This window comes from Cimex lectularius, unplaced genomic scaffold (genome assembly GCF_000648675.2).
Source record: "Cimex lectularius strain Harlan isolate CLEC.00 unplaced genomic scaffold, Clec_2.1 scaffold25, whole genome shotgun sequence".
NCBI classification, from domain to species: Eukaryota; Metazoa; Arthropoda; class Insecta; order Hemiptera; family Cimicidae; genus Cimex; species Cimex lectularius.
The window spans coordinates 586,128-607,136 of record NW_019392633.1 but is presented as its reverse complement, the minus strand read 5'-3'; the positions used below and the strand labels follow the sequence as shown (position 1 = coordinate 607,136).

At 33.4% G+C, this 21,009-nt stretch overlaps 3 protein-coding genes across 4 annotated transcripts; 2 read left to right on the top strand and 1 right to left on the bottom strand.

Moving 5' to 3' along the window:
- Window positions 1-1,543: 1,543 nt before the first annotated feature.
- Window positions 1,544-5,085, top strand: LOC106668852 (B9 domain-containing protein 2). Its single transcript, XM_014397997.1, has 5 exons — window positions 1,544-1,778; window positions 3,648-3,773; window positions 3,829-3,963; window positions 4,370-4,874; window positions 4,937-5,085. Exons 1-4 carry the CDS (start codon window positions 1,691-1,693, stop codon window positions 4,549-4,551), a joined length of 531 nt encoding a protein of 176 aa, XP_014253483.1. The 5' UTR covers window positions 1,544-1,690; the 3' UTR covers window positions 4,552-4,874; window positions 4,937-5,085.
- Window positions 4,770-8,124, top strand: LOC106668695 (tectonic-1). The gene is made up of 6 exons (XM_014397668.1): window positions 4,770-4,874; window positions 4,937-5,173; window positions 6,214-6,382; window positions 6,446-6,651; window positions 6,712-7,251; window positions 7,395-8,124. The coding sequence occupies exons 1-6, from the start codon at window positions 4,770-4,772 to the stop codon at window positions 7,884-7,886; spliced, it is 1,749 nt and encodes a 582-aa protein (XP_014253154.1). The 3' UTR covers window positions 7,887-8,124.
- A 3,841-nt stretch (window positions 8,125-11,965) lies between these two features.
- On the bottom strand, window positions 11,966-20,891 carry LOC106668780. Of its 2 annotated transcripts, XM_014397868.1 has the most exons (7): window positions 20,346-20,891; window positions 16,575-16,783; window positions 16,235-16,409; window positions 16,093-16,176; window positions 15,815-15,983; window positions 13,073-13,716; window positions 11,966-12,064 (listed from the first exon to the last, which is right to left on the bottom strand). In XM_014397868.1, exons 1-7 carry the CDS (start codon window positions 20,373-20,375, stop codon window positions 12,053-12,055), a joined length of 1,323 nt encoding a protein of 440 aa, XP_014253354.1. In that variant the 5' UTR covers window positions 20,376-20,891; the 3' UTR covers window positions 11,966-12,052. The 2 variants fall into 2 exon arrangements, with proteins under 2 accessions (XP_014253354.1, XP_014253353.1); XM_014397867.2 differs by lacking the exon at window positions 11,966-12,064 and having other exon boundaries at window positions 12,121-13,716; window positions 20,346-20,453.
- Between the last annotated feature and the right edge of the window lie 118 nt (window positions 20,892-21,009).

Below are 21,009 nucleotides of genomic sequence, written 5' to 3'. Positions count from 1 at the left end.
GCCCATGCTGTATGGTTCTTTAGGTGGCATTCCATGGTGAGTCATAGATATTCTGGGATGGCATTTCCTTGGACGCCCGCACAGAACTGGTTGTCGTATGAACGTGCGAACAAGATCTCCAACTTCACACAGGTGCTTACAAGACATAATCGAAGAACATGTAATGCCGTTTGCCCCCCCCCCCCCCCAACGATGAGAAATTCTTGCTAATGCAAGATAAGGCAGTCCCCAGAGAGCATATTGTGGATGACTATCTAAACGATGTTGAAATTGAGTGCTTGGTGTCACCTGCTCAAAGTACTGATTTGAACCCAATCGAACACATTTGGGACTAACTTAAGTGACCGGTACGACGAAAAAGCCCAGGTCCTAACACCCTAGAAGAGTTGGAAACGGCTGTTCTTGATGAATAGGAAAGAATTCGTTTTCAAGAAATGCAAAGGCATTTCACGGATGTGATTCATGCCAGAAGTAGAAATACGTGTTTTTTCCAATTTTTAATAAACATTTTCTTTTTAAATGTCTTATTTTTGTTATGCAAAATAAGAATAAACCTAAATAAATTAAAATTTAAGAGTAGTGCAATAATTTTGTCCATCGGAGTATATAATCAACCATATAAATAATAACAAATAATTATTTTTATGTATACTAATATTATAAAGAGAGATATTTAATAATACTTTTAATACATTATTATATCATGAAGTACCACAATACTATAGACGAATTATTCCAACATAAAAAAGAAAAAAAAATGCGCTTGTACGAATTATAACATTCACCCAAATCAATCAGTGTTTCTATCTCAGAATTCGCTCAGCATATTCGTGGGTCTGTTTCTTTAGTATTTGCACACGATAGACAGTGAAATATAGTTGATCGAGTAGCTTTCAAGAAAACGGTCTTTTTGTTGATGATGATGTGAATTGGGAAAATACCCTTAGGGATTTCTCAATCGGACTTTCAATTGAGAGAATGATTTGTATTCCCTGTTACACTATCTTTCGTTTTAACAATTGAGGACAAACGAATAAAGATGTGGGGTTAGATTAGTCAGAAGAATGTTTCTTACACGGAAAATTATACTTCAGTGTATCAAGAAACAAATCAATAAATAAAGTTTTTGTACAACTAACAAATTTTCAATTAATTATGCAAATTTTCATACTAGAAAGAGAGAAAGTTGGTTTGTATGTAAGAGATTATTTCCAAATATTTTGTATATATTTAGGTTTTAATGATTTTTTTAAAGATAATATAGACATAATTTTATTATTGCAATATCAAGAAAATATACTAAATTTTGTATGTTAGATCTGAGACCAATTGTATTTTGCGGTCGGTATTAATTAATTGTGCTGTTGTAGATAGAAATAAATGACATTATTGTTTTTGGATTTCATCTGACTCTCCTTCTCTCACGAGGACAGACTTCGGGTTTATTTAAATTGAAAATCGGTCGAGAAAATCGATTTTATCCGGCCGGAAAAGACGTTTGATAAAATTTTAACAAAAGACTATAAATAGTTGACAACTTCGATGTTGGGGCGCGTGTCTCGGCCGGAATGGCGGCGTTTCTTAGTTACGGAAAAAGCAAACAACCCTTGCAAATAAGTGCTTGAGAGAGTTGAGCGTCACTTCAATCTTTGTCCTCACTCCTCATTCCTCAAGACGTCTCTTTTGGTTGATGGCAGAGCTCTACATAATTGGCCAGATCGTCGGTGCTAAAAATTTCAGAAGAAAGAGCCTCTTCTGCAAATGGGGGATTCACACAGGTAAGTTTCTACTGTAATGCTCCTGGTTCACAACTCCGGCCTTTTTCTACAGCGGAAATATTTAATCGACCGAAACCCTTAAATAATTGCATTTATATTAAGGAATTATCAAAAATATACGTTTAATCAGAGGCAGAGGCACAATAAAAAAATCGTATTTTGCATCGCATCGTACGTATTATGTAAATATTGAAAATAAAGGTCACAATTGTTCATGTATGGATTTTTGTTAAATTGTATTTTATTTAATGACAAATCAGTAGAAAACGTGTTAACAACTTGTTTTGTACATAACTACGAGGCTTTTCAACCTCTGAGATCACACTAACAATAACTTGGGAAACAAAGGAAAATTCGTTCTTTTAAAGGTATTGGTTGTATTGTGAAATTTCTTCTTGAAGTTTGCATTGATAATACCTTGGTTGTTTTCAATGAGATGTTTACTGACTAAAATGATCAGTTAAATTATCTTTCTACACAGTAAAGTTATGTAATTCCTGTAATATAGGAGGACATAACGTCCAACTTCCCGTTGACTCTAGATTTGGATTCAAAACCATTTTACAATATTTTTTGTGTGCAATTTATTCTCAAATCCTGACCAAGGGCTATGCTGGGGTTTATAGTTTCAATGTATCGACCACTTTTCACTCACAAACACTGGATCAAGGTATGGTCAGAAAAAAGTGAATGCATTTGTTACTGCCAAGTTTTCGACATATTTTAAGGTCATCATCAGGGCAAAACAATGTTAAATATCTCTATAGATTAACATATTTAAATTTTTTACCAGCGATCTCATATTTCTTTGAAGACCTACAATGTGAAGTACTATTAGGCAATATTGTATAATAAGCTGTATGGGGCTGCAGTTGTCAGGCGGAAATTCTCCAGTTCCTGGTATCCATTACAATTAAATAAATAAATAAAATAAATAGATTAATTAATTTATAAAAAATTATTTATTAATATTTTTACCTGGTACTTGGTAATTGAACATACTAGACTAAGCAAAAACTTTGTAATGTGTCACCATGATCATCATCCAAGGTTTAAATAAGTTCTTAAATAATCTAAAGAAAAAAGATCTTTTTTGTGGACATTACATTTGTCAAAATGAACTATATGAGTCAGTAAGATGGAGCACAGGCAGCCGAAGGTCTTGGCACACGTTAAAAACATTGAGTAACGAAACAAAAGTACAGATTTAATATGAACCCTCCCTATAATTTCATTAGTCACTTATATGTTAAAAGGTGTACCTCCAAAGTACTATGTCTACTAGCTGACATAGCTAGATACAAGGGAACCATACTATAAATATGTAATAAGTGGTTTTTATCTAAGTCTGAATACAAAAACTGAATATGTAGTAAAACTTTTGTCAATGTGGCAATATGGATGTTCACTTTGAGGGGAGCTAGCAACACCGAATAAGCCGGATAAAGGATACAAGTACATATCCAATGATAAAAAGTTATAAAATTAATGACTCCACTTTTCTACAAATCTTCGTCCAAATCCTAACATGACTGAGCTAGCATAAATGACAAGTGATGTTTATGTGTCATGCTGTTATGTAATGCTGAAAGTTTTGGAATAAAATAAGCAGCATCGGAGCTTTGTTCTTCGAAGTGTTTAACAATTAATTGCAAAAGGATCTTAAAAACATAAAAACATTTTTTCCCTTCCTTAGCGGGTTGCATTCATAGCCTGATATTTTAAACATTCCTGATTTGTATAATTTAATATGATATAGTTTTAGCTAGCGGAAAAGACTACGGAATATCAAATTTGGCTTAGAAAGAGAAGGTTAACAGTCACAAATTTATGGGTAAACTGATGAATGTGTTAAACTTTTTTTTAAAGGTCCTGGCTGGCAGTTGATTTCAGGACAGAAGGAAGGCCAAACTCAAGTTGATAACCCAGGTTATGATGAGATGACGTATTGGTGTCATCCAATTGATGTCCACTTTGCTACTAAAGGAATCCCTGGTAAAACTGGCATTACATCACATCCATTTTGGAAAATAATTTAATGTAATTCTAGGCTGGCCAAAAATATACTTACAGATTTTCCATTACGACGAATTCGGGCGGAGTGAAGTTTGTGGGTACGGGTACTCATTCATCCCAACGACTCCTGGCTGTCATTCGATTTCTTGCCCGACCTGGAAGCCTCTGGGTTTGTTCATTAATTTTTCTTAGCTTGCACCACATTGATGGTGAACGTTCATTTAATTCACTTATTTAATAATTAATTGGTAGTTATATTCCTCATTTTAAAAGGGAAAAGACTTGTTTAATAACTTTTTTGACAAATATAAATTCTTACAATTCAAATTCTTCATCATATTACATGGTGATTTTTTTTTAAACAAAAAACTTGGTAATTTGGAACATCATGAATCATGAGCATCACATGAAACTATAAGGGCAATTGTTTACAATGTAAATTATTTTACTTAATGGTACTGATTTGTAATTTAATTAAAACATTTTAATTAAAAATAAATTAATAAAAATTAGTTAAATAAAACGATTTTGAAATGCTTTTCTACTATTAATTTTCTAATTTATTATGCTTTTAGGAAAGTTGTATGATAAATTTTCTGAGTTCTTCATTGGCGGCGGCCCTCAGCTGAGAAACCCTGATATTATTTTTAATGGGTTAGACAGGTTCAGGCTAAGCACAGAACCAATGGGTATTGTTGACTTAGAATTCAACTTGATTCAGAAGAACTTCCAAAAGTATGGAGTGGAAACTTATTGAATACTGAAAAACACAATAGCTCAACTCAAAGACTGAACTTGCTATTCGAGATGTTTCCAAACCCGATTATAACCGCTATGGTTTTCATAGTTATTAAGTTTGTCTGTTGTTATAATGTCACGACAACCGTAGATTTAAGCAACATATGTGACAATTCTACTGAAAATTGTTTAACAACAGAAATTAACGAAGAGACTGCAAGTGTAAAAATGTCAACGATGGTTATGCTTCAAAGCACAACCGATACACCCAAAACAACTGAAATACCCAAGAAAGAGAAAGAAATGCATAAAATGTCTTCTGATTGTTTATGCGATTTAACTGTGGGTTTTTAAAATTAATTTTTACCTTGAGACTGTAACTGATTTTGTTATTTATATTTCAGAGCGAAAAATGTGATATAAACTGCTGTTGCGATGTTGACTGCAGTGAGTCCGACCACACAACATTTGCCTTTTGTTCACCTGACTCAACATATCCCGTGCAACACTCGGGCCTATGCTTCTCACATCAATACATATATAAGAACAATACAAGATACAAAATTAAGAAGAACGATAATGGAATCTTCTGCATTTCTAAGGACAATTTTCCTGATAGATTACATTTTGTTAACCAAAAGGTATGTTTACAATGAATGGTAAAAATGGTTACGATGTAGTGAGTATATCAATTTTTGTTTAATAATATGTGTATTCATCTTCTTTGAAATTTAACGACTGGCGTGTTAATTGAATAATTTGACTTGTTCATTGATGATGATAATAATGGATACTAGGAAGCGGGGTTTAGTTCCCCAGGTACTGCAGCCTTCTTCCTTATTGCACCTTGCTAGTTCCCTCTTCTCAGAAGTTAGGTCAATTAAGTTAAGTCAAGTTAAGTCAATTAGATCATTGACTGACACTGGTACAATTTCATTCCCTGGGTGTTTTTGTTGGGTTATGTCCTCCGTTGAACTGTTGCTTTACATTCGAAGATGACGTGAGTGGCTGTTTCTTCATGCATAATCTGCTAATGGATCATTGTTGAATATGATTTTGTTATTTAGATGTTTTCTCACATGCCAGTGTCAGGTTAATAGTCCTATCTATCACTCCTCTAAGTCTGGCCCTCTCTGATTGCAGCAGTGAGTTTGCCAGTCTTGGTGAGAGTTGTTTTAGCATAAGTTTACTGTGTCTAGCGACCTTCTCCTTTTGTAGTTTTTGGATCCATTCTGTGATGGAAGATTGTTTTTGTTAACCAAAGTATAGCTTCAGGGCCTACATATGGCCTTGCAGATCCTCCTCTGGCCAGTGTGTCTGCTTTTTCGTTAACCAAAATTACTTTGTGTCCTGGCACACAAGATGTCATCAAGTTGTGTTTTGGAAATTTTGGATGAATCTAGTAGCTAGTTTTGATGTGATTTTAGAAGTCCTCCTTTATAGTCTGTTGAGACCTTATAGGATGTTTTAAAGAATGTTTCCAGATGTTTTATTTTTGTCCTCCTTGTGATCCATAGGTTATTTTGGGCGTTATTTCTGCCATTTATAGCCAGTGGGGAATTTTTTGCTTTAGTTCCCAACTTGTTCATTATTTACCTTAATATAAATAGTGGTATTTTTTGTACTCGAGGGTGTAATTTATTTGTTTTATAAGATATCAAAACGGTTTTCTTGATTTCAGATAATAAGCTCCAATGAAAGATTTTCCAAAGTTTGGGGTAGAGCGAAACATTTTACATGGGCTCGATCTAACGAAGAACCAGATTTTAAATTTGACAACACTACCAATTATAAGTATGGGTCATTACTTTGGAAATTAGACAACTTGACAAATGAATTGAGTGTTCTTAGTAAGTTTTACATAAACGAGCTTAAAAGGATTGAATTTTTATTTAGATTTATTTCTTTTTCAGAGGTGCCAATACAAGTAACTTCAAACTTTTGTTCTGGAACAAGAACAGTCGGTTACCTTGAAAATTTTAATGTTAATTGCCTACAAAAGCCACCAAAGGATAAAACCAGTTGTGAGAACCTATTTAATTTTAATGCTCAATTTTTTTGCAACAACTTAAAATTAGTCGGTAACCCGACAAGTTTCAACAACAGATCGATTGATGAGGTAATTTTTGTTTTTTCATTTCAGTATTTTTTTTAAAAACTTTTGTAATGTTAATTTTAGGATATAGTTGAAGCATTGGTTCAAGTGAAACCATTCATTTGTACTAAATTTGGCAATTGCTTAGAAGTTCCTTCTCTCGAAGCCCCTTTTTACAACGAATCTTCCCAGACTTGCATTAATACATTGAAAAGTGTTACCCTCCTCCTGTACCACAATGGTTCTGGTGGTTTACAGGAAGGAGAATGTTTTGTATCACTTCATGATGTAAACATTCTGAGCGAGCCTTTTCAACAATACTTTCAAGTTCAGTACAAATGGGTAAAGGACGAGTCGAATGTATTTCACAGAAGTGGAACACCAGGATATATTGTGGGGAAGCCGTTGATAAGTGGAAGGAAAGCCATCAAGTCCAACAAAGAAGTGACGATTTTCAGTAAAGACCAAAAAGACTGGATCAGCTTAGCAAAAAGTGATTCTAGAGGAGGATGCCTAGAGAAAACAAACATACTGTTTGGGGAAAACTTGCAAACGAAATGCTATTTTTATTTCAATGAAAACAGACTCAACAAAATAAGAAACTGTTCTATATTACATAGTGAGGTAATTAAGTTTAACTTAAGATATTACATAAATAACGTAATTATTGACATTAATTGGGACAAGGTTGATTTTTATGTGTTTTCAAATATTTTTTCTTAAAAATTTGTAAAGCAAGGAAACATGAATTTTTCTTTCAATTTCAGATATGGACAATTCTAATGGGGGATGTGAAAGTGAATGTGAGTGATACACAAATATTGGATACATTAATTGCCAGCTTTGGTGACCCACTGCCAGATTACCAAGAAAATTGGGTCCCCGTGCATATCAAAAATTCCAACAGTGACTTCAATAGCATCTTTGCACCTTGCAGAAGTCTGCTGAGTGGAGTCAAGTACCAGTTTATCTATTCATATTTCGGCCCATTCTCCAATCCCCAGGCTAAAATAATCGGCGCCACAGTCGAGTTTCTGATGGACAAAGCATCCTGCTCTTCTCAAAACTGCCAGTTAAAATTGACTTCAGCAGTCAACTATATCGACGTTTCCCGAAACGCGGTCAATAAGTTTGCAAAAGCACCTGTTGTTAAAATTAAGTTACCACAAGATTTTTTTTACCCATTTTCTTCTAAATGTATTAAAAGCACATTCTCACCTTTTTTAATTATCACAATTGTTTTAAGATTCTTATTTTAAACATTTAAAGAATAAAATATTTAGTTTCTTCTCTTGTGACAAAAATTCTAATGTGCCTTACAAAAATGTAAAATGTTGTACATTTTAAATTAGAATGTAATAAATAAAATTGTCATATTTTCATACTGGGTATCTTAAATTGGGTAAAAGTTAATTGTAACATGTCCCATAAGCTCAAGCCATTTGAAAATACTAGTTTATAATTTTGTAAAAATAATAATTTTTATCTTGCAATTTAGTTTTATTTCATTATTGTGTTAATACAACAAAATAACTGCAAATAATATTTTTTACATGTGTTCACAAATAATTTTAGCAATGTTGATTCAAACAGCTAGCTGTAGGTTTTTTTCTTTGTCATTTGATAAACATACACAAATATATTATGTTTGTCATAATTTTAATTGTTCAGCATCCATTTGCCTAAATAACTTTTTCTTGCTGTCAATAGCTAGGTCAATTCAGCACCCAATGCATTCAGTTCCGAAGCCATTCTACTCATATTCTTTCTTAAATACATCTCTCCTATTTACACTACTAATAATTCATTCATTTAGGGTACATGAAGTACTCAATATTCCTTTAACACTCTTGACACATACATTTACCTAATCGAGGGTCAATGGGCCCTCAATATTCTGCCATAGACTCTCTTGCATCACACATTCACACTAATAAATACATTCACTCTCAGCAAACCAGGTATGCATAACTATTATTACTATATATAATAACAACCCTGTTTCCTCCAAGAATCAGAACAGGGACTCAAAATAATCGCTGCCGGGCTCAAGCACAATTCTCAGATCACGTGGCATTTCTGCGTGTTCTATAGTCTCTGTATGGAGCCAAGGAATTGCACCTTTTAATCAAGTGGGACACATCGAGCAGCCTTCTTCTGCATGCCGGACACACAAGCAGGCTTTGGCTCAAAAGTAAGTGTCTATGTGTCATCCTTGCATGGCCTTAATCATGAGAATGGCCCTTCTTCTACAAGTCATATCTTCCGACGGCCACAGCATCGACAGTGCTTCATACATGATAAATCACTTATTTATATTATAATTGTCCAAAAACTGGGAAAACTATCCTGTTTAACACTAGTGAACTAATTCTTGTTTCTTTTTAAACCAAAAAAATTTTTTTTTAAAGGTAAATCTGATAACGTGTTCCATTAGAAAAAGCTTATTCATTATTATCTTCATTCCTCAAAATTTTTATAATGAGGAATAATAAGGATGATAATAGGATAATTCACATTTATCCTATTTAATTTTAAAATGTGAAGTACATTTTTTTTTGCTTTGTGTCACTACATATAGCCACGGGTAACATTGAATTTAATAGAACATTTGAGATGCATATTTGTGGGAAAAATTTTTTGTTGTCCTTTTTTGTATAGATGACAATTATTCTTTTATGTGCTTTTCTAAGGTAGACTAAACAAATAAAAAATTTTCTTCAATTCTTAACTTCACTAATTTCGTGGTCCGCTTGACCAATTAATATATTACAATTAAGGTTTTTTGGTTGAGAAAAAAATGGCACGAGCGGGATTCGAACCAACGATCTTCGGCTAGATACGCCGCTGCACTACCACTTGAGCTATCGTGACCTCGATCCACTCGGACACTAACTTCCCATCTCAAGAAGATCGTGGGTTCGAACCCCGCTCGTGCCATTGACTTTTTTATCTCAACCAAAAAACCTTAATTAATTGTAATATATTAATTGGTCAAGTGGACCACGAAATTAGTGAATTTAATGATTGAAAATGAAGTATACTTCACTAAAGCTCTCCGTGGCCATTTCATTTGTCGTCGAGAATCCAATCCGATTACACGACATTTGAAAAAATGGCAAAAAGGAGGGAAAATTCAAAAGGTGGTGTTGAGATGGGAAGTTAGTTTCCAAGTGGATCGAGGTCACGATAGCTCAAGTGGTTAGAGCAGCGGTGTATCTAGCCGAAGATCGTGGGTTCGAATCCCGCTTGTGCCATTGACTTTTTTATCTCAACCAAAAAACCTTAATTAATTGTAATTTTCTTCTATGTTTTGGCAATGTGCTAATTTCGAGAAATTTATTTCTTGAAACATTTTAAATACTTAACTCTACCTTAAAAAAACAAAAAATAAAAGCATAATTTTTATCTATAAAAAAAAAATCTCATAAATATATTGAAAAAAGTTGGAAAGGCTCTTATTACCAGGTAACTAGAAAAGTTGTGCTGTTTTTCAGTTGCTAGTATTTTAATACCGTCAATAAGCAATTCTACATCACATAATACCAAGAGGATGCTTCAATTCATTAATTGAGTGTCTTCTTGACCAGTTCACTGAGAATTATAAACTTCTTTCTTTCTCTTGGCTTCAAAACCGACATTTCATATGTGATTATTGTATGAATTTATGCTTGGTGATAGGGTGGGTGAGTCAGCTCTTAAAATTTGCAGTTTTCGGTGATGAAACAATAAGTTAGTGCACTGGCAAAAGTGGTTATTCTGTTTTGTCCTGAGGATGCAGATTTGTCTCTTAAAGCTATATGTCCAATTCATAGATTTAATTTTTTTTAAATGTTTAAAACCTAATGTTACTGCATATTAATTATGATAAATTAAACTTACCATTGCAATAAACCAAGCAATATCAATTGCTTTCAACTAACAAATAAAAATTTTATCACTTGGATGGCATATTTTGATTTCAACATCATTTTTTTGTCCTAAAAAGTGACCAATTGAGGACTAACAAAGAACAGTACAGATTTTTTGCAATCTTTCTTGAGGACGTTTATTTAAACAATTAATAAAATAATTGACATTTATACATGACTTTTTTTAAATGTCACAATCAGAATAAAAATCTGATGGTTGCTATATGATGAACCAATATAGTCGTATTTTTTATTTTAAGAAAGACTTAGGAGAAAGTATGAAAATTGACCTTGGTATAGTCAACATGTGCATTTATTGGAAAAAAGAAAGAATGAGAACCTTATTTCTTCTAACACATTCATTTTAATTTTGTGTCATTACTTAAACAATTTTCATGAAATTATAGAAGTATTAAGAACGAAGGATATTTGCTATTTAAAATTTAGACCCTTAACCAACACCCGTAACAGATAAAAGATCAATTTTCTTGATTGATCTTATATAAAAATGTAATATGAATCACTTGTCAGTTCCTGGAAAGGTATGTTGTTTGCTTTTAACAAGAAATAATTTTTATTAATTAAAATATATTTGTTTATTGCAAGCATGATTCATTTATCAACATAGCAAAACTATAATGTAAAACAATAACACAAACAAAACAAAAAAGAAAATGCAAACAATTGTTTAACTAGTTAGCTTTTAGAAATTACATATAATTAATATTTTTGGTATAGAACAAAATATACAAAATAAATATCACAATGAGTCAATGCCACTATATTAACATTGAATAATTATAGTTGTCATAAAAACATTAATCACCGAAGTACATGTCTTTTTATTTTTATAGGTAATTGTTAAAAGTAATTGTTTGTTTATCTGGTTATTAAATCACAGTTACATACGCAAATTTTAAAGAAATTTTGTACAAATATGATGAAGAAACGGATCGCTATTATTTGGCACAAGATTATCCATTATCAAAATGGATGACCGATTTAGTTTTTTTCTTCAGTACATTAAATAAAATTTTTATAATTGGAAACTCTAAATCTGTTTTCACATTCTGTAGAAATACACACTTCATTCATAGTTTGTTTTATTTAGATTACCACTCCTTAATTAAAGCATAATTTAAATTATGCCTTTTATAATTTGTTTTGAAAAGAAACAGAATTGTTAGGCACTTTTGTGAGATGAATTTGACTATTTTCCACTGATTGCAATTATAAGTTTATTTAAATTTGAGTTCCAATTAAAAATTTAAGTACTCTCTTTATAAAATCGACCAGGACTATACGTATGAATACACTAATATATAAAGTCTTAGCCCCTTTCTTTTATCACAAAATAAATTAATTGTATCAGTTGTGAAATATCCCTTAGTACTATGAATTTTATATAATAAGGGAAGACAATAAGCATTGATCTCAATTTCTATTAATTTGGTTTTCTTTAAAAGAAATTAATTCCAGGGTGCCTAGCTTCTGCTCACATTCTCGTTCAGAACTTAAACTTCTGCCTAGGGGAAAAAAAAGAAAGAAAAATAAATTATATATAAATACATACAAAAACAAACACACAAAAATAAAATAAATAAATAATACAGAATAAAATAAAATGGTGTGCTGATTATTTTAACAAGAAATCAACCAAGATTTAAATTTCACCATAATTATACTTTTTAATGAAATATTTTCTAGAGCAGATAGGGCAAGTTATTCTTCGCTCGATAAACACATTAAACATTAAAATATATAAATAATTGTTCCTTCTCTGAAACTGATGTTGAAATTTTATTGCTTAAGTAAAATATGGTATTTTAACAAAGTACTACTTATTTCCTTGTCCTTCTACACTTATATCTTGAATTATTTAATTTTAAGGCTGAAATTTTATTTTCCATTTTATTATTAGAATATTTTGTTAAAAAAAATTCTCAATTGTTAGGAAATATATTTTTTGCAAAAGATGATCGGCAGTTGCTTTATTTGCTACAAATTTTATTTGAATGATGGATTAAGAAAGTGATCAAAGAGATAATGAAGATGAAAATTAATGATAATTAAAAAAAAAAATTAACACCTACAAAATTAACCTGCAATTGTTGCCAGACACCCTTTTAAGATGGTTCAAACTGCCAATTTATCAGCTCAATATAAATGCATTTCATTTCTTACTTCACATTATGATACAATCGAATTTAGAAAATATCCTCCACAACCACATTTCAGATAAAACGTTTTATACAATGGAAGAATGAGCAATTCGAGCAGTTAAAAAAACAGTCATTTTTCTTTTTAATAATTCATTTAGTCAGAAAACAATGATTGGAAAAGTGTAACTAAATTTCTGTCTCTGTGCGGAAACCTGATTTTTTAGCGTGCACAACAGGCTCATCACTACTGGAATGGCTAGAACCTGATCTTGACCTGGAGGTGTGCACAAGTGGATCAGAATTTTTACCTCTGTATAAAACTGGAGTGTAAGGGTCAACAACATTGTCCAATAAAATATTGTTCGAACCTACCTGCATACGGACTGAACAATGCCTAGGACCGGTGATTCGTTGCTCACTTTCATTAGTTTTATTTAATGGCCTATCGAAACTAATTAAATCACTATCCATGCTATTCTCCAGTCGTGGAGTCTGTGTGTTTTCCATTTTACTCTGCCAACTCAATGAACTACATTCACTTGTTGCACTGTTTATTGATGAATTCTCCGTTGAGTCAATGTTGACGAGGATGCCTTCTGTGACTCCTACCGGTGATTTTCTTCCCCTGAGGTCGGTCGCCGTTTCCGATTCATTTTCCCAGTTGTCAGAATAGTTATTCAGCTTGGAATTCCTGTTGGCTGAAAGAAGCGAACAATCAGAGGTAGCGAATTTGTCCTTTTCTACCGACCTCGCTCGCACACCGATACTGTTACTTGTTAGAATTAATTTATTTGATTTGATAAAAGGCAAGACGGCAGTGCTGATGCTCTTATTAGGTGGATCGCCGAGAGTTTGTGTTGATTTTGTGCTTTTATGTTTAGAGCAAGTGCAAGTATCACAATGCTTTGTTTGCGAACGCTCCTTTTCTCTTTCTTCTAACACTTTAGCCATTATTGCCGCCGAAACTATATCAACAGGCTGATGGTTTGATTTTTCCTCTGCGTTTACATCTTTTTCTAAAATAATAACAAAATCACTAACTAGTAATACTAAGGTCAAATAATTATTAAATAAATCATTATTATTGTATCAAATCATTGTTTTTAGACCGTTTTTCTACATAAAATTGAATGTTTGTATATGTGTTGATGGTAAAAATGAAAACTATTGAATCAATATCAATGAAACTTTCACACTTTGTTTTTATTAGTGTCAGGTGGGTTTAGAGACTAAAATGGGCAATATAACAAATAACGGGTGTCAGGATTTACAAAATACAAAAATAACACTTTTTATTATCTCCCTAGGCAATGCTGGGTTAAAAAGCTAGTTTTAAATAAAGGTGGATGGGTAAATTTAACACTTATTTGTTCTGCCATGTTTCTGTTTGCAATCCTGTGCTATATTCCTAGGCAACCATTGACATGTTGGCTGTTGGTATTCTGCTAGTTTTGCTTTTAGCATTATTTTTATATAATTTCAAGAAATATAATTGTATAAATATGGGTTAGAGTGCCATAACATTGCAGCGTAAAAAGTTCTAATTGAATAATTAATGCACCTTCTGAATATATGGCCTAACAACAATGATTTAATATAACTGATCCACAAAGGAATAAGAAGGATAATAAAAAATATTTTTTATTTTTATTTTTAAAGACTGGTTTATAAGGCAGGTCATTTTGTTATTAAATGATGCAACTTTAATTCACGAAAAAAGTTATTTCGTTAACTAATAGAAAACAACGTGCCTTCTTAAATGGCCTATAAAAATATATATATGTAATAACAATAATCCATAATGTATTAAATAAATGAAGAAAATAAAACCAAAATTATTAATAATACACAGTTATGCATTTTATATGTAAATTAATTAATTTTTGGTTTTTATCATCATTTCTTAACACGTTAAATGCAGTTGACAGGGGGTGTCATTGGCCACAACAGTTAAGGCGTTGACACACCGCTAAAGGTCCCGGGTTCGAATCCAGCGGCTCTGTCATAATTACAATTTTTTTTTTTAACAAACCCTTTTTGCTCAGTCTATGGGTTGACAAAGTGTTGACATGGATGTTATTATTTAACAGTAATTAAATCTACAGGGTGTTTGGGCCAAATTGGACCGCAGTAAATGTGTGAATTAGAGATTAAATAAAAAAATAATTTATTGAAAAGGTTTGCAAATAATTAAATATATATGCACAAACACACACATTTTTATGGCCTTATGACCTTTGCATATTAGCCAAGGAGGGAAGGGTCATGTTGAAAATGGGCCAGAAGCGATAGTGAGAATTGAACCCATGACTGAGGTCAAGAGCCAAGTCCATTTTAAAAATATTTATAATGCTTATATATGCAAAAGTAACTATTAATTACATTTTTTTTATTTCCTTCTTCTTCAACATAAACATATAGTTGTATGATATAATATATACTTTTTGTCTACTTTTATGGTCGTTTCATATGTTGTCAATAATAATTTATTTAAAACGTGTGTACTTTCTTGTATGAATGCTTTTTTTTTCTTCTGGATACCAGGGACTGGGAGGAGTTCCCTCCTGATCAGCTGTACAGCTTATTGTACTTTATCCCTGGCTCCATATTTTGGGGGGAGGGCTCGCAACACAAATGTGAACTTCAGCCCCCGTTGTAGCGGTGTTCTTCCATCGAAGAAACTCATTTTTGAAGGGAGTTGGGACCAAATTCAGGGTCGCTGAGATCCGATCCCGCCCCTTCCATTGATGAGTGCCGTGTCAATTTCTTTCAATTGCGGCCACCGGTCCCCTTAGGCGTCAGAAAAGTCCAGGGGCGATGGTGGGGATCGAGTCTGACGCCTTAACCACTCGGCTACCGCGGCCTCCCTGTATGAATGCTTTCTGCAAATAATTCTGGATAATCTGTCTTTTAGAATTTTTATTAATCCCCTGATAAGTATTAAAGTGCGAACTTAATTCTTATTCTGAGATAATTAGTGTAGTGATGAAATAAAATAGTTGCATTACTACAAATAATAAAGTGTCGCTGTTTGGCATAAACCCACATAAGTACTATCTTTCTACTTGTTATAATTGATGCGTAAGAAGTGACAAATCAAAAGGTTTTATTCACCTATAGTTCCTTTGTTTACAGAGTAAACCATTGCTGTTGGAGGGTAAGTGGGTATCGGTACTTTAATGGTTTTCATTTCTGCTTTGGGAGGAATATTCCCATTCCCATCAGATTGTCTCCTCTTACTTGAGATATAAGTCCTCACTTTTTGCTGCATCTCACTTGGCAACTTCAAAAAAAATTTAAATGAATAACATAAATATCCACAAACATTTGAATTTATAGAAACCTAGCTTTAATTAATAACATATATATACCACAAAAAATTAATTACTCACAGAGTCATATTTTTGAGAAACAAAATTCGAAGGTTTGCACTGGAGTAACTGTATTGCTAAATTTACATCGTTTCGGTACCTCTCCTGTTAACAAATTTAATATTTCAACCAAAAGAATTTTGATAGTCAATGGCTTACGTACATTTTCTTCTTGGAGTCGGCTGACATTGAACTTCTCATCGACTAAACGTTTTGTTAAATTAGATACTTCACTTGTTAATGCATTTTTTTCAGTCTCACATTTATCGACAATTCTCAAAAGTTTGTCTTCCAGATTCTGGTTTACTTTTTGAACCCTTTTATGCGCTTCATATAGCCTGAAAAAAAAAAAAAACTTGTAATTTTATAGGCAGAAAATGGTTTACGATTTTGAAAAACAAGGAAATGTTTAGACATAGAAATGTGAAAAATATTTCTATCACAAATTAATTAACTGATTTCCATATTTGTCTCGCTTTTTTCCAAATACTATGAATTCATACCTCGAATATTTATCCTGCCATGTTAGAAGCTCCTCAGAAATAGCTGCCATTTCACCATTTGGAAACTTGTCAGCTTCCTTTAAGAAATTAGTTTCCATAGTTAAAATGTGATTCTCTTTTTCGATCAATTGCTGTTTTAAGTTTTCAATTTCTACATGGAGATGAAGACCTGAATGATCACCACATTCTTGACAATGGCATCCGCATCCCTGAACACACAATTAAACAAAAAAGAATTGTCAATGTAAAATGAAAGTTTACACTCCCAAGGAGAGTTGAGGATATAACTGAAAGTACATTTAGAAATATTTGTTGAACACAACTGCAATACAGCTTCAATAACATGATAGTCAATAGTCTATACATAATATTATGACATCTTGTCAATGAAAACTGAAATTTTTATTACAAAATATATATTACTTAATGAGATAATTCATAAAACTATGACATGAAACAATAATTTTAGTTTAGGATTAATTATTTATTGAATTTTGTTTTAAATTTGAGTTAAAAATATCATAGAAATTTTTTCAATGTAAAGGATACTTGATTGTTGCCTTGTCAAATTAGTAAATTTGAATAAAACTGTCAATTACAATATGCTATGTAGATTGTACATACTTGTTATTAAAAGAGTCATTAGTTTGCCAACTTATAATCAATCACCAATCAGTATACAGTCAGTAGATATTTACTTCCCATTCATAATTTTATTTCAAACAAAGACAATGCCTTAAATTTGAAAGGGCCGTTATATTATTATTATTTTTTTGAATGAACTGTTAATTATAAAAAACTTTTCTTTTCAATTTACTAGGTTGTAGGAATTTCAAAAGAACCTCACAAATATATTAATTGGTAGAAAATGTTAACTACATGTTGAACCGGCCCAGGGTCACTTACTGGGTCTGCAGCTCCACTCACAGGTTTTTGAAACCCATTATCAACTCTAAATGTAAACTACTTTATTTAAGGTTTGCACTTTTTTTCAGAAATGAACTAGCACAATCAAACTGTTTCCGGATTTGCAGCCACAAAATGTCATAATAGGCTGATGATATTGTTTTCTACTCACTCCTGAAGGATGTACACAATATTGAGCAGTGGAAGTTTTTATGAAAGGGGCCCAATTTACAATTTAGATGTTGACAAGGCGCCCATCACTAAAGGTAAAAGTCTCGGGTTCAGATCCTTCTACATACTTATAAATAGGCTTTTTGTGAAAAACATTGACATACCAATGCTTGATATCGTTGACACCATGTTAAAGTGACGAATATGGATTTCTCCACTTTTCAGGAGAGCCAAAAAACCGATTTACCCATAATCTAATGAAGCTAGAGATTCGTAAAAATGACATTACAGATTTCGGTCTACCGGTCACCGTATAGATTCAATATTTTACCACAAGGTGGGCCTCATAGAATGCAACGGTAAACGAACGAAAAAAAAAAAGCGATTTTTCACATTCGTCACTTTAACATGGTGTCAACGATATGACCTCTGCTGTTGCAACCCTTGTAAAATAAAGACTTTTTTTTTACAACTGGAACATCAAAATTAAGTGAAGTACAACGGAGACAATCATTTTCTGCAAATGGAGTCTGTTGTTTCCTAAGAGAATCCAGTATGAAAGGGAAAGTTTACCAGGCATATCAAAATCACTGATGGATAAAATTATCGCACCACCCTTAAATTTACATGTATTTAGTTTTATTTGCATTTTGCATACCAAAAATAGGTTTGGTTGAAAAAAATCAGACTTTAAAAAGAAAATGTTTATTACCTAATTCTAAAAAGATAATTAATTATTGAGTAAAGAAAAAAAACTTTTTTGTACCCTTTAATACTGTGTATTTCCACTTTTGGCATGCATCACAACACCCATTAAATTCTGTTGCATTCCTTTGATAAGATTTCAGGTAAAATCCTGAGGAATTCTTTCCCATTCATCAAGAACAGCCGTTTCCGACTTTTCAAGGGTGCAAATCTGGACTTCGCACTGGCCACATGCAAGCACTCAATCCAACATCATTCAGGTAGTAGGTACAATACGCTCTTTGGGGCCTGGCATTACCTTGCATTAGCAACAATCTTTCATCGATGTGGGGGCAAATGGAACTACATGTTCTTTGATTATGTCTCATAAGTGCTCTGTGAAGTATGGAGATCTTCCATGCACAAGTAATTGGTGCAAGCATCTAAAGAAATACTATCCCAGAAAAAGGACCACTGTAGAACCATAAAGCATTGGACACACTACGCCTATCAAAATATTTGAGGCCAATTCTGACCTCATCGGTTAACTGAACTCATCCCTAATCTTCTAATGTCCAATTCACATGTTCCTGTGTGAACTGAAGCCTGGCCTTTTTATGAGCTGTGGTAAGAAGAGTTCCATGAGCCAGGTGCCCTGAGGCTATTTTCATTGAGCCTTCTTACAGTCTTGGAAGAAATTGAAACATTTCACATTTTCTTATCTCATTTCCTGTAATGCAGCAGTTTCGTAGAGCCTGAAGAAAGCTGAATCTATCATCTCTCTTCCGTAGACCTAGATCGATCTTTCTAGTATGAAGCCCTGTTTCTTTGAAGCGCCGAAGCACCCTTCCTATTGGAGTGTTTTGTTCAGTCTCCTGGCAACTTTGTGCTGGCTGTATTCTTCCTCCCTAATAATGTTATGACCCTGACAATGTCTCACTCAAATGCCTGTCAGTAGCCACTGAAAAAGGTTTAAGAATAATGTCAAATGATTCAACAAAGGAAAAAGATTCACTCAAAGCAATCTTTAGGCATAACCGAATGGAAGGGCATAAGGCTACTTTTTGTGCAACTGGGATTAATCAGTACAAAAGTAAACAAGGGAAGTAAACAAAGAATTATTTACTGTTTATTTGGACTATGATAGCACCTAATTACCTGTAACTAATGTAGAAAGATAATGGATTTAATTGTGCGTTAAACTTGTCCATTAGTATCTCTGTGATAAAAGCTCACCTTTACTTCTTTCAGAAAGGTCAGGGTGAATAAGGGCAAAGTGTTTATCCGAATATTTTACCCCATGCTCTATCAACAGATAATTTGTCACAGGGCACAGATATTTCAATGCTAGGCTGTGGTCAGGTTGATGCTTAACCTCATAACTGATTGAAAGATCGCCTTCACTTTCAAAATAAAGGATAGGGTACAAAACTGTATGAATACTTCCCCCCCTTGCTTTATCGCAGGATGCAGGCCAATAAACTTCTTTTGGCGGTGGTCAGCCCTGCACTGCTCAGAGTCTTGCATTCAGATCAAACCTCACAACAGGTTGTGCAGAATAACTTTCTGTGGCTTGTAACAGGCTACTAACGTATCATAACTATACACTGTGATAGAGTATAGTTTCAGTACAATGTGCTGTTGAGTAGCTATAACTATTAACATGGATGGAGACTAGGAAAGTGACAAGTGCTCTTCTACAATTGGCCATAGGCAGGTGGGGGTGTTTAAATGAATTTGCCCTAATAAAATATATCACATATATTATATCAAATATATCACATATATCAAATATATTACATATTTAACGTTTTATCGTTGTTATTAATATCGTTAAGCAATAGAAACTCCAATGCGTTTGAAAATTGTAAAATGAATTCTATAAATGGTGATAAGACTCTAGTTTAAATAGTTAGAAGGTCAAAAGTCCGTCGAATAGAAATTCGATTACTTATGTTATTAACTATCCATGGCACAAACTACAAAGCGACCAATTACGAAAATACTCACATTGCACGTTTTAGCTTTGAAGGACATCATAAAGGCAAGGAACGGAAGGAAAAGAAAAATGGTCCTGTCGTAGGATTCTCCAGTTTGAAGGCGATCTTGCTGCTGATGTCACAACATAGCTGTCGACGCGGCTGGCGGGCTGGTTGGCCGTTTTTTCCTCCTTGCGAACCGTCAACACAGGTTTCCGTAGCGAGAATAGAGCCACGACATGAACAACTTAGGTCGAGGAGCACTAAGACGACAGCCACTACGTTCGTGAGTCGGGCACACTGCAGTCTCTGCAACGATACGCGCAGCGGTTGAACTATTTACGAGCGGATGGGATTTCTGCTCAGACAGGCCATGCAATTTGCACCAACGCGGCCCACTTTGTTTTCTTACGATTAGACAACAGTTAACACAGTGCAGAAGACGGGAAGGGGGGAACAGACGGTCCGTCCGTCAGTCGGTCTCGTCTCCTGTTTCCACCGGCAATCACTCGCGTCACTCTCGACGAATCGTTTCCCGGGCAAATTCAAATCAGCATCGGTAAAAGGCGATTCCTTTTTGTTCCACTACCGCAATTCAATTCTTACATCTGTTTTACTTTGGAACGTTTATATTTTGTTTGACTAGAAATTTAATGGTTGAAATTATGCCAGGCACACAAGGTCCATCCACGGGT